The sequence below is a fragment of the Venturia canescens genome, chromosome 6 (assembly GCF_019457755.1).
Source record: "Venturia canescens isolate UGA chromosome 6, ASM1945775v1, whole genome shotgun sequence".
Classification (NCBI taxonomy): domain Eukaryota; kingdom Metazoa; phylum Arthropoda; class Insecta; order Hymenoptera; family Ichneumonidae; genus Venturia; species Venturia canescens.
Genome location: NC_057426.1, coordinates 12,585,900 through 12,598,725, shown reverse-complemented (window position 1 = coordinate 12,598,725; position 12,826 = coordinate 12,585,900). Strand labels below are relative to the sequence as shown.

Genomic DNA, 12,826 nt, shown 5'->3' with positions numbered 1-12,826 from the left:
TACCATTTTGAAAACAATTAACCCAATAACCTGAAAATGCCTTCGTTTACACGTGTTTCCGAAAACACGCTCCTCTGTGACGTATACAATTTTTCCAAACGTATTCGACAAGATAAAAAACGAATAAAGAAATCTTGAGCTGGGAAATATTGTCTCTATGGTGCAGAGCTGACAAAAAATATTGCTTATTCGGTACGAGTGTTATGTTTGGCTTTCAATTTTTTTCCTGACTACCACATACACCGGCTAATCGCATGGACTTTTATTCCGAACGATCGATTAATCAAGCCAAAATCGTCGAAAGGATTCACACGATGTTGAAAATGACGAAAAATGAAGTTCAAGGAACTTTTGACCGATCGTGGCCGTCGATTGACGATTTGGTAGGGATATCGAATTCCAATGGACGAAGAAAAAAGTCGCATTCGTTTCAAGATCGAAATACAGAATTTTTGTTTTGGCGAGCAAAAGCTTTGCAGTTCTTAAAAAGACATTACACTCGTGACCCACGTTCACGTACGAATCCCGCACGTCCATGGGAATATTTAATTTTTATGAGTCTGCACTTCTTGAAACAAAATATTCTCAGTATGCTTTCAAGTGAGTGTGTGCATGTGCGTGCGCACATGCTCGTGTGTGTGCGTGCGTGTGTCTCAGACACGAGACCGTGGTCTGCCGTGGTCACAGGAATGTTTATTTTTTTGTGGCATGATTTACAGTCGTCTCTAATTGAATCACAGCTCTCCGGTGCAAATTCAATATTGGCAGCAATGAAGGTTCTTCGTTGCTGGTATTGGCCAAATTTACCAGCTGTGGATTGCACGAGTCTGGTGTCACTCGCATCGACACACGGGGAATAACTGAAGGATTTCCACCGGCGCTGGTGGGAGGAAGCAAAATTTGTTCGTTCAATGTCAGGATTTCAAACTCGGTGGGTCGAATCATGCAGCGGACATATTGGGATTACCATTTTATATTTTTCCGAAACAAAGAGACTCAACGATGCACTTTAGATTTTTTCCAACTTATTCGCTGCCAATCACTCAATCTGCGTCTGATCCGAACGGAAGGGAAGTTAGATCACCCATTATAGATTCCCTCTTCAAATTCTCGGTGGAATTCTGAGAAGTCACCTTTTGCGTGTCAGCTGAATATTAATTTCCCATAAAAATCGATGCGACACTCACCTTCCTTGTATTTCATGCAGGCGAATCGAAAATTCCTTAATCAGTTTAAATAAAAGCTTTTTCGCCAAGAAAAGTAAAAAAATATTGAAAACAGCTGATCGCGGTCAAACGCATGACTCCCGTTTCCTGCCCTTTGCCGGCAGTCGTGAGTTAAAAAAACAAAAGGCAATAAAAGCCGTATACGCGATTCAGGAACAACGAAATTACGTCGAGGACAAATAAAGTAAGTATAATCTTACAAATAGTAGCAAATAACATGGTTTTCTTTCATCCTCTGGTTTCGTTTTTTTTCATAATACAAATCAGAAATCTATGCTATATATATATAATTATATATTCATATTTATATATATATATATATATTCCGATAAAACACGGAAAGTTCACGCTTACCTGGCGCAAACCCGTAAAGTGAAATGTTCTTGTCCTTCCTCGTTAACATAAGTAATAGAAAGCTCCATTTCTGTTGAGAATTGAATTTCGATATAAAGCATTATGAAAAAAATTTTCTATACCCTTCAAAATGAGGATAACATTTTTATATATAGTTTCCTATAGAGTTGCGTCTGTATTCTCATAAGTATTATTAATTATAGTATGAGTTTGCGTTTTTAAGAATCTACAGAATGAAAAAAATGAATAGGGAAGTTCAATATCAGTCGGTAGTATCGAGCCAAGATGTTGTGTATTAATGCAAACGAGTCGTCTCATTTTCGAGGCCTTAGTAATCTACACGTATCTTTTAAAGATATCTTGAGTTAACGATGTGTGAAAGTTGAACAAAAAATCATTCAAAACCATTTTCTCGAGGCATCGATCATGTTAGACGAAGATAGTAAAACAATCCCTTAAAAATGCCTTAAAATCGTTGAATCCCTTAATTAGAACCCTTAAATCTCTTAATCCCTTAAAGAAAAATTCTTTTGAATGACTTTCTGCTCGTTTTTTCATCGCTGTTTCAGAGGCCTACAGAAAAAGTCTCTCATATACATGTACATGTATACATATGCGTATTCCATTCAGTTGAAAAAAGGCTTATTGTTACGATATCTAATGACGGCGGAGACCAGAAATTCTTTCAGCAATACTGACTCATTCGTATTAATAAACCGATTGAAAAATTTGTTTGTCTTCTCCGCCCCCTTCTCCGTAGTTTCTTGAAAATTTCTTACGGATTATGAGTTTTAGTTGACTTTGAAAAAATCAACACTTTAATATTCACAAGCAACGATCCGCAGTATCTTCACCTTGAATCGACAGTATACATCTTTATAATCTTTCAACAAAGTATACCATTTAGAAGTTCATGGATAACGACGATAATAATTACTATTTCGCTAATTCGATAGCGTGTAAAAATGTTGAAGTTTAGAGTTTCGAAAAAGCGTCAGTGATTGCGATGTGAATAATAATAATGATAAACGGAAGGCAGAAAATTTGGGCCGCGTTAATGCAACTAATATTGACCAACGAACCAAGGCACCCAAGGCCTTTTAGGGAGCTTCTCAAGAGGATACACGAAACATAAGTACTTTTAAAAAAAATATATTTAAAGTATGCAACAACAACGAGAATTTAAAGTAAAAGCAAAATTGAAGGAAAAAAAAAGAAAAGAAACCGTGAAAGTTAACCCCCGAATAATGAAGTACAAACATTTGCGCCGAATACGGATAACGTGGATGTCGTCTTCGTAACAAAATGAAATTTATTTATAGAAATACATTTTCTATTCACTTCGTAACGTAACATGTTGAATGCCAGCGAGTGTCTGAGCAGCAGTGATTGCAAGTTCCGAACAAACAATAACATAATAATAAAGGAGTGTGTGAGAGAAAGAGATAAGAAAAAAAGAAAAGAAAATTGAAGAGTGTCCTCTTCAGTAGCCCCATAATAAATTCCCTGCATTTTTTTCTCTTCATTTTTTGTTTAAATCTAGACAGTAACAAAGTGTATAGCAACTTAATGGGTTAGATGTTTTCGAGTCTTCGTGTTTTTCTGTGTTATTTTTTCTTTTCTCGTTATTTTTGTCACCCTCCCTCGCGCCCCGTTCCCCATCATTCGCCCCTAATCACAATCGTAATCGAAGTTTTCTTGCGTTACATTCGATCAATTGTTCGCATTTCGCCTTTGAAGTGCCGCTGCCAAATCCTGTCTCAATGCAGCTTGCTGCCTCTGATCCGCCAACGATTGCAGTGATCTCAGGCCGTTCACGATGTCTTTCGTCTTACCAAAATATATTTCGTTCAAGGTGTTTCGAATTTTGTTTTCCATGTCTTCCACCAAACGACCAATGTTTACGATGTGCGGCGACGTTTCGCTTATCGTTGCATCTTGCTCGACCTGAATTAATTAACGACACTTTATCACTATGAATAATCACCAATGATTTTTTTTCGTTCAAATCATTCTTCGTTTCTGGTTCGTACCATGTAACAAAATGAATTTGCACTATTTTTATCGCTCTACGCGAATACCGAGGGTCAACGAAATATTTTTAAATGTGCTCGATTAAAATTTACTTCTTCAGGACGTGACGTTGAATAAAAAATGTTTTTCTCGTTACGACTAATAATAATAATCATGAGTAGCCTTTTTTAACACCAACACATAAACGTGCCAAAATATAAAATAAAGGAAAAATATTAGACGAATATTTTTTGACGAAAAATATTAGAATATTATCGGACGCAGATTTTGACCCGAATCTTTAGCATTCGTGTTCCATAATGACAAACCCTTTGCGGCAAAAAAACTGCTTTGTTTGGGTTTTTGTTATCGTACATTTTTTATCAAATTCGACTTACTCGTCGTTTGAGAAAATAAATGAAAATAAAAGACAGTCGAAAGTCGAATGATGAAAAGTGTACATTACCTGTCTGGTCAAACTTCCACCTAAGTTCATGGTCCCCGAGCCATGTTTATTCGTTTGTAGCCACAACATAGCAGTAGAAGTAAGCTTATAATGAGCCATGCGTCCGGTAGTTCTCTCATGTACCTCGACAACGTGTATCGAGTCCCAGCAGCCTTTGATTTTCTTCGAACCGTCACCAGCTTTCTTGATTAAAATGACACCCGCAAAACCGTGATCCAGGTCCCACAGATAGACGGAAGAAACGCCGCCCTCAAAATATAACTCGCGATATTGATCGAACGCATGATTTGCATCAATTTCCAATTTTCTCAATCTCTCCGAAGGCATCGAGCCATCTTCCAGCGGAGGATCGTACGTATTGCTCCATGGAGATCTGCAAACGACAAATCATTTTATTTTGTTTCAGTTTTTCTCATTACTCTTACATTTGATTTATTCTGAAAAAATCTATTATCAACTTTTGGTACATTGACCAATTTTGATTTTGACAGGGACGAATTTGAATCAACTAAAACTTTATATGGCCTGTACGAAACCTAAAGCGACAATGCTAATTCTCCTAGTTTTTTATCGCCATCCTGTTTAAATAAGAAAGAATTCAACGATTTCAAGTTAATAACAAAATATCTAGACTTTGTATGAATTACTTATTTCGATTAACAATAGAAATTTAAAGTAGTTAAGAAACTCATCACCTCATTCTATTCGTCATCCGAATACATCTGAGATCGAAGAATTCACAAATTGACTCATTTATTTTGGGCATTTATTAAGTTACTTAAAAAAGTAATTAAAATTTATTAAAATTCAATTGTTTTTAGTGTAAAAATTCGACGAGGCAAGTGAAGGCAAATGTTGTTTCTGGACTATTTCAAAATATATAAGGCTATAAAGATCATGAAACTACATATTGAAAATTTTAGGTATCTGGACATGAAAAATATGTTGTCATTACTTGAAAATTGAAGTTAAAGTTTTATGCTAACAAAACTGAATGTCTCTTATCGTGCGATAGATATTTTCAATGGCCATTTTCAGACGGCTCGAAACTATTTTTGTACTGAGCTCATATTACATGGATTTCAAAATTTGTCTGTGAACGTTTTTAGAAAACCCTTTCTATTTCCAAAACATGAACAACCAAAATTTTGCAACAAGTAGGGGAATTAATAATATGCATATATTATGCAGGAAAACTAAATGTGTTGAACACATATAGTTTTTACAAAACCAATGATAAAAAATATCACAGAAAATGGGGAAAAAATTGTTCCCTACTGTCATTAATTCATCCATTCTGAAGTGTGCAGATTCATTCTCGAAAGAATCTCTTGCTCGGCTGAACAATTTTGAAAAATCAAATTTGTGCCACAACTTAAAACTGTTCTCTAACCAAAATGTTTTAAACAATTTTTCTGGAAATCAAAAGAAATAGTCGAGTTACTGCGTGGTTATTCACACGATTTTAGAAAGATTCACTAATCTTATTCAACAACATTCCTGAGAACCAGCAGTTAATCCCATGTGAATCTTAGGTTCTACATGGCTGACCGATATTTAGCAATTGGGTTTCTTTTAAGACTTTCACTCACTGGACTCAGAACACAATTTACAAGCATAACTTTCTATTGGCTGTTTTGTGATCGACGAGTGCTCTTTTTCACTGTATTTTCTACTGACCTGTAAGAATCTCCATCTCGGTTATAGTCGCACAAGAGATAGTCCTTTCCAGACTCCTTGTCCTTGGCTATTTTGAGTGGTTGATCAACTGATGAAAGCAAATCTTCACAAAGTGAAGGTACCAGATCAATGAGATCGCTAAGGTTTTTCTCAATCTGTTGAGGGGGAAGTCTTCTCATGAGATCAAGAGCACAGTCCATTTGCTGTTCCGTCTGTAAGGTAGGAAAGAACGTAAAAAGAAAATGCACATAATAACAAAAACGCTACGTTAATACAAAGTGACAGACAGAATTTTTTTTTCCATAACAAGATTGAAGATAGACAATATTGTACATAAAGTTGAGCCAATAAACTATCATTTACAAGGGATTTGTCGAATTTCTCTTCATCCCGTTCACCATTGTGACATTTGCCATCTTCTGGGTTAGGTGACGAGATTTCCTGTGTTAAAAAAAATTTCAAGTGCGATGTTTCATGATCGCTCGTTCAAGAGGTTTTCAACATTTTGTTTTTTTTTTTTTTACATTTCTCTTCGTCATCAGAGAAAAGGTAAAGTTTCATTCTCGGATACGGGATCAAAAAAATAAAAATCTCAATAAAAAAATAAACATGAAAAGGAAAAGATCGAAAACGGGTCAAAGAAAATGACTCACCATGGTTATTTCGTGTGTGGAACGGCTAACGTGTCGATGATGCTCGTATGAATGGGTTTAAAAAAACAACAACAAAAAAAAACAAACTTTGTATATAGTATAGGTTAACGAACTGTAAAAAAAATGTAAATGTTTTTTTCGCTCCTCCGCGACGACTGAGTAATTTCAATTGTTGACTGTGTCCCTTGCATTCGAAAACGAAAAAAAAAAAATCCGAACACTTTAAGGGTGTGTCAGAGTGAGCAGTGATTGGTGAACATGCATGAGCGTTCCTAAACACACACTGTCATATTTATATTCATCGTATCAAAGTATTCGAGAGACGAAAAGTTTTTTTTCACAATCTCATAGATCCATTAAAAATCCGAAAATCAATCATTTTTCAACAGACATACACACGCACACTTCTCAATCCATTATAATACTGTTTTATTATGGTTAAAAGTTTACAGTCTATTTTTTGGACTTCATCTATATTTCTCTCTATCTCTCTCCGTTCTTCTATTTCTGTCTTCTGTCGTTCTCTACACCCGTCCCGTTGGCTCAAAGGTGCACTGACTCTGCACATCCACACGTGACGCGACTTCGAGAAATTACCGCACACGTCACAAGAGGGCGACTAGGTAAACTTTAATTTTTTTAAATCCATGAGTAGAGAATTATACATATATGTTAAAATCTTTTCCCGGAAGAAATTGCTTGACTTTAATCGTTAAAATTTAAAGATTAATTTTGACTTTTGATTTTTTTTAGTTGAAACCTTTTTACTTATGAAACAATATATAGTTTCAAAAAAATCAATCAGACTGTAATAGTGTCCGTTTTATCGACTGAGTTTTGGACAATATATATAAATATTCTGCAGCAGATTGTAATATACCAACTATTCCATTTTCAATTTCCAATTTGTTTTTTATTTGCTAAACTCTTTCAAATATTTGAAAATTGAAAATTCATGTGCTTCAAGTTTCAAGAAAATTCAGATCTTCAAGTGAGAAAAATTAAGCTATTGAAGATAGAAAGGATTGGCAAACTCTACTTTCGAGGATTCCGCGGTCACTGTACGCCAGGCACAATACGAGTATAGCGCTGCTGCGTTGACAAGTTCATTACTTGTCCAGATTCAACCGTAAGCAATTTCTACTACAATGTAAACTCTTATATATATATACAGTTTTCAGTCACTTGTTTTTTTTTTCTCTTTTTATCTCGCAGTCTGCACACACTTCGAGCCAACTGAGGACTCGGCGAGTACTCAGTACTCGGCTCTCGGCTCGTTTTGTATTTCTATTTTTCAATTTTTTTCTCACCGATCAAACCTACCGAATAATTTTTATTGTGCGTAATAACGAATGAACAAGTTTTTAAATTACATATTCAATAATGTTACGGTAGTTAGTAAACTATCGCAGTAAATATCTTGAAAAATGCAAATCTAGGTGAGTTTCGTTTCTACACACCAAGTTTTTTTTATTCTGTCTATAACAAAACACATTCAAGTTGAGGTACGGAATGAAATAATGTTCAAACTATATTTGGGTCCTATAGTCTACGCGCTACGCATCAACAAGCTCTATATCATTTGCTCGTTCCCCGATTATCCAGCGCTTTCCAAGGCTCTATTACTGTATTTGAACCAAAACTCAAAAACCATTTTCCAGCTGACCTAGTTTATCATTTTGGTAGACCCATTACATTGAATTATTTCTCTCCTCAATTTATCCTTTTTACATCAAATTCTTAATCAATCCATCTTAATGACTAAACTTCATCTTTCAAAATATTTTTTCTCAACATAAATACTAATGTTTTGTTCTACTCCTAGACATATATAAGTGCTAATGTTATTCAATCAACAAGAGCTGCAATTTGTTACAATCGATCTTTCATACTGATACACATTAATTGATCAATTGACCTTTGTTATCTTTGGCCCTAAGTATGGTGATTAAAATAGTTAGTCAAAAATATAATTCAATTGTTATCTCATCATTTTAATTATAACCATGGAATCGTAAGTTCAAAATCAGATTAAATATTGGCGATTGGTCACCATTTATCAGTTATATTTATAGTTACGAACTATACTTTAGTCCATCTATTTTTTCTTTATTAAATATTTGAGCACATTGGAAAGTTATTCTACATATGATTAAGCTTTGGTGGAGAAGGACCAATTTTTTTTTTTCCATTTCACAATGATTTTGTTTAAAATTTTTTTAATCAACGAATGGAAATGAAACGTCTTCTGCTGTACTCTACAAATAGTGTTCAAATTATTGAAACATTAACACGTTCTTATGTTTTACGAGCTAATTCTTCGAATGGGGTTAAAGTTCAATTTCAATGGGTATTGGACGAACAGGCATGGCTACCATCCAAAGGTCACTTGTAACTTTTATTGTTTCTTGATTTTTCTTCCAACCTGCAACTAAAGCACATTCTTGACTGTAAAATGCTTAGTCATTAAGTTTGCCAAATGAAGTATGCAAATTAAACCTTGCTGCTTATTTTATTTTTAATTAAAATGGAATGTCAAACTTGCAAATATTCCTATTTTTTTCTGGCTCTCTATTTCACAAAAAAACGTTCCAACTGCCCAATTAATTCATATTGGAAAGTTATTCACTGAATGATTGCAAACATAGATTTGATTTTTTTTTTTCATTGCAACTGCATGGAAAATTTTTACTTTTTATGTTTGTAAATACAAAACGGTGCTTTTATGTCATCAACTTTTTCTTTCTGCAGCACCCTAAAACATTTCTCAAGAACATGCTTTCATGCGTGTTCGCTACCATTAACAAAACCCTAAATTCTAAATTAGCAATTCATGTACTCAAAAAATTGATATAAAAAGCATATAAATTTGAGTTGCAACAGTTTTTTTTCACACTAGCAATGGTTATTCAAGTTTTTGTTCCTGTTTTGAGGATGCCCAATTTTCAAGTACTATATAACTTCTAAAATTGATTATAAAATATGTGTATGGACTCTAATCTGTTTATCTTTATGGACTTTGAATCATTGAGAATACTTTGCTCAAATTTTTTTTATGTGCTCTACATTTCTCATTCAGTTCTCAAAGATTTTTCCTTGAGACTGACTCGAGATAAATTTTAAGGATAAAAAATATTAGTTTCATCATTACTCTCAAAAAATAATTTTGTTGCTTTTACTTTCAGATCAAAAAGAAAAATAAACAATTACCATTTTTGAAATAGCGCACAAAGGCAAACACCAGAACAAACAAGATGGGGTTTTTGGAGTCTATGAAACAGTCGGCTGTTTTTCATCTGATGTTCGCCATAACTTTCTTCACTTCGGGATTGATTATAAATTTGTTCCAGGCCATTTTGTATGTGGCAGTAAAACCCTTCTCAAAGTACCTCTATCGCAAGATTAATTATTACTTGTGCTATTCATTCTACAGCCGTAAGTATTGACTATTCATCCACGCATAGTTAGTTCAAGCAAATATTATCATTCGTTACAAAAAAATACATTAAAACTGAAAAAAGTTTAGAATTCTAACAATTAATTACTTTCAGTATTGCGTTGAAAGCAATATTAGCACTGAAAAATAAATTATGGAAACCAACCAGGTTTTCTGGTTTTTTTTTTCGAATTTACAATATTTTATTCCGTTTCAACCATTTATTTCAAGCATGGAGATACTTTTTACAGAATTGATTTTTCTAGAACAAGAAAAGTACTCTTACATTAATTTATTGTTTCCAACTTTCAGAGCTAGTCTTTATGGCTGAATGGTGGTCAGGTACAGAACTTGTAGTTTATGCGCACAAAGATGAATTTGACAAATACTACGGTAACGAGCACGGATATCTTCTGATGAATCATAGCTACGAAATTGATTGGTTGATGGGATGGATTTTCTGCGATCGAATTAGAATGTTAGGGGTAAGAGAGTCAACGTATAAAATTATCAAATTTTAGATCTAAAATTATTGGTAGAGTTTTCCTCATATTTATTTTGACATAATTAAGAATCTTCATTTTACGAAGTTTGTAAAATTTCATATTAGCGTAAATGTTTTACTATAATCTCCTCGACAGTTCTTCAAATTTTCAACATTTTATCGTTCAAATCCCATTACTAAATATATTTAAAATTTTCAGAACTGCAAAGCTTACGCGAAAAAATCGATCAAATATATTCCTACCCTCGGCTGGGCATGGAAATTCGCTGAAAGTGTATTTCTCGAGAGAAGTTGGGAAAAAGATAAAGAAATAATCGGCGAACAGATTCGAGAATTGGCTGAATATCCCGATACTATGTGGGTTAGTACGGGATTATTAGTTTTCATGTCTATGCTTTATTAGTGCTTTATTATCGAGTTTTTTTTATTTCATTATGGAAATGTTCTGTCTTGAGTCGCTACCACTTTCTCAATGCTAAAAATAAAATGGTATTTCAAATAGTGTCAAAAAAAGAGGTGACTTCGTTTTTTTGCAGCTATTATTGTACGCAGAGGGGACTCGATTCACAGCTGAGAAACACGAAGCTAGTCAAGAATTTGCAAAAAAAAAAGGCTTGCCTTTGCTAAAGCACCATTTGACACCCCGCACAAAAGGCTTTACAGCGAGTATACCACATTTGAGAGGCAAAGTCGAAGCTATATATGACATACAGATCGCTTTCAAACCGAGCGATCCTGTCAAACCAACAATGACGAATTTACTCTACGGTAAAAAAGTCGAAGCGCACATGTATTTCCAACGAATCCCACTTTCGGAAGTACCCGATGGTGAAGAAGCAGCAGCCGCATGGTTACACCAGATATATCAACAAAAGGTCTATTATTTATTCTTTCTATGGATGATAACTAAATGGTCAAAAAAAATTGGAATCCTGGTAATGTTTCCATTGTACAAATATCAAATAGAAGATTTTTTAACGCTAGTAGAATCGATCTGAGAAAAGTATTCGTTCAACTCTGTTAACCTTGCAAATTTCTTTACCGTTCTTTTGATGATTCGACATATTTTCGGTTCTTTGATCATTTTCTACTGTACGCGATGCTGAAAATTGGTTTTAAAATGTTCTAGAAAATTACATCTTCCCACCCTTCATACGACGGTTGCACAACTTCAATCCTAAGGGATTATTTTTTTCATCAAATCATTCTAGTAATAAAATTAAGAAAATTTTTCGTCGTAGGATCGATTGGCCGAAAGTTTCATGCAGACCGGAGATTTCTTCGCGACGAGCGGTGTGCCAAGAACTGATACTTTCAAGCTGCAGAGACGATATTATTCTTTAATAAATACAATATTTTGGGCCGTAATCGTACTCGTCCCTATGCTGTATTACATCGTACAATTATTTTTGTCCGGTTCGACTGTTTATTTTTCGATCGGAGTAGGCATTATACTTCTATGTGAGTATTTCTATATTGTCACTGGCGATTTTTCTGTTTCTTTTTCGCTATAATTCAAAAGATCTTCAGCATTTCTGTTTTAACGAAACTACAACATTGTTAATTTTTATGTGAAATTTATCTAATTTTCCAACCAAAAAATGAAGAATAATTGATATTTTTTTGGTTTTGCAGTTTTCTTGATGATGCACAAAACGATCGGCATGTCCGAGATAAGCAAGAGCTCATCGTACGGAGCTGCCGATGTGAAAAAGGATAAGTAAGTGATGAAATTGAAGCGACAAGATGAAAATACAAAACGTACAAGGGGAAGAAAAAATATTTGTGAGTGTATGAAAGAGGGAGCGAGAGAGAGAACTGTGTCGATGTTTGAAACGCATCTGTAAATTCTTTCGGTATAAACGTATAACGATGGAAATCCCGATAATTGACTGTCAAAACTGACACTGGTGAAGATATTCATTTTAATTATAAAAAAAGAAGAAAGAAATAAAAAAAATTGAACAAACTCGCAGAAAATGATTTACGTTTTCACGTGAGAGATGTATGACTTTGAATATTTTTTGCATCTAGATTAACCAAACAAGAATGAATGCAGCGATGAAACTTATTGAGTCACGAATGATCAATCATTTCAACCTACAAACACTTAAACTTTTACTATATTCTATGGACTTTCAACGATTATATTTTCAAATTTCTCGATCTAATAAATTTTACGTACTCCGCGTAAAAATCACCGAATGAAGGATAGAAAATCGTTTAGCAGTAATCAATCATAGAGTTTTGTGACCACTAGTTCATCGCTACTTTCTGTATTTTATTAATATATCGATTTGATATTATATAAGATTTATAAAAATGTTTTTTTCTTTTGTTTTCACATTTATTTCGTATCAATAGCAATTGTTATTGTTGAATAAACGGCCAATTAATCCCACAACTCGTAACATACACTTCGGTTTTATTTTTCAATGCTGATATTAGGAACGTTGATTTTGAGCATTGATTACACTAATATAGCACGCAGTA

At 34.1% G+C, this 12,826-nt stretch overlaps 2 protein-coding genes across 2 annotated transcripts; one reads left to right on the top strand and one right to left on the bottom strand.

Moving 5' to 3' along the window:
* Positions 1-2,869: 2,869 nt before the first annotated feature.
* Positions 2,870-6,958, bottom strand: cpb (F-actin-capping protein subunit beta). Its single transcript, XM_043422575.1, has 4 exons — positions 6,393-6,958; positions 5,740-5,951; positions 4,060-4,432; positions 2,870-3,527 (listed from the first exon to the last, which is right to left on the bottom strand). The coding sequence occupies exons 1-4, from the start codon at positions 6,393-6,395 to the stop codon at positions 3,294-3,296; spliced, it is 822 nt and encodes a 273-aa protein (XP_043278510.1). The 5' UTR covers positions 6,396-6,958; the 3' UTR covers positions 2,870-3,293.
* A 649-nt stretch (positions 6,959-7,607) lies between these two features.
* On the top strand, positions 7,608-12,737 carry LOC122412758 (1-acyl-sn-glycerol-3-phosphate acyltransferase gamma-like). The gene is made up of 7 exons (XM_043422570.1): positions 7,608-7,831; positions 9,578-9,827; positions 10,141-10,313; positions 10,533-10,694; positions 10,870-11,208; positions 11,575-11,794; positions 11,969-12,737. The coding sequence occupies exons 2-7, from the start codon at positions 9,647-9,649 to the stop codon at positions 12,055-12,057; spliced, it is 1,164 nt and encodes a 387-aa protein (XP_043278505.1). The 5' UTR covers positions 7,608-7,831; positions 9,578-9,646; the 3' UTR covers positions 12,058-12,737.
* The last annotated feature ends 89 nt before the right edge of the window (positions 12,738-12,826 follow it).

Excerpts from the sequence above, each read along its gene's own strand:
- cpb (XM_043422575.1), bottom strand. Across the intron at positions 4,433-5,739 it reads CGAGATGGAGATTCTTACAG|ATCTCCATGGAGCAATACGT; the intron begins GTCAGTAGAAAA and ends TGTCGTTTGCAG. Across the intron at positions 3,528-4,059 it reads GTGGAAGTTTGACCAGACAG|GTCGAGCAAGATGCAACGAT; the intron begins GTAATGTACACT and ends TAATTAATTCAG.
- LOC122412758 (XM_043422570.1), top strand. The coding sequence starts at position 9,647 with ATGGGGTTTTTGGAGTCTATGAAACAGTCGGCTGTTTTTCATCTGATG. Across the intron at positions 9,828-10,140 it reads GTGCTATTCATTCTACAGCC|AGCTAGTCTTTATGGCTGAA; the intron begins GTAAGTATTGAC and ends TCCAACTTTCAG. Across the intron at positions 10,314-10,532 it reads ATCGAATTAGAATGTTAGGG|AACTGCAAAGCTTACGCGAA; the intron begins GTAAGAGAGTCA and ends TAAAATTTTCAG.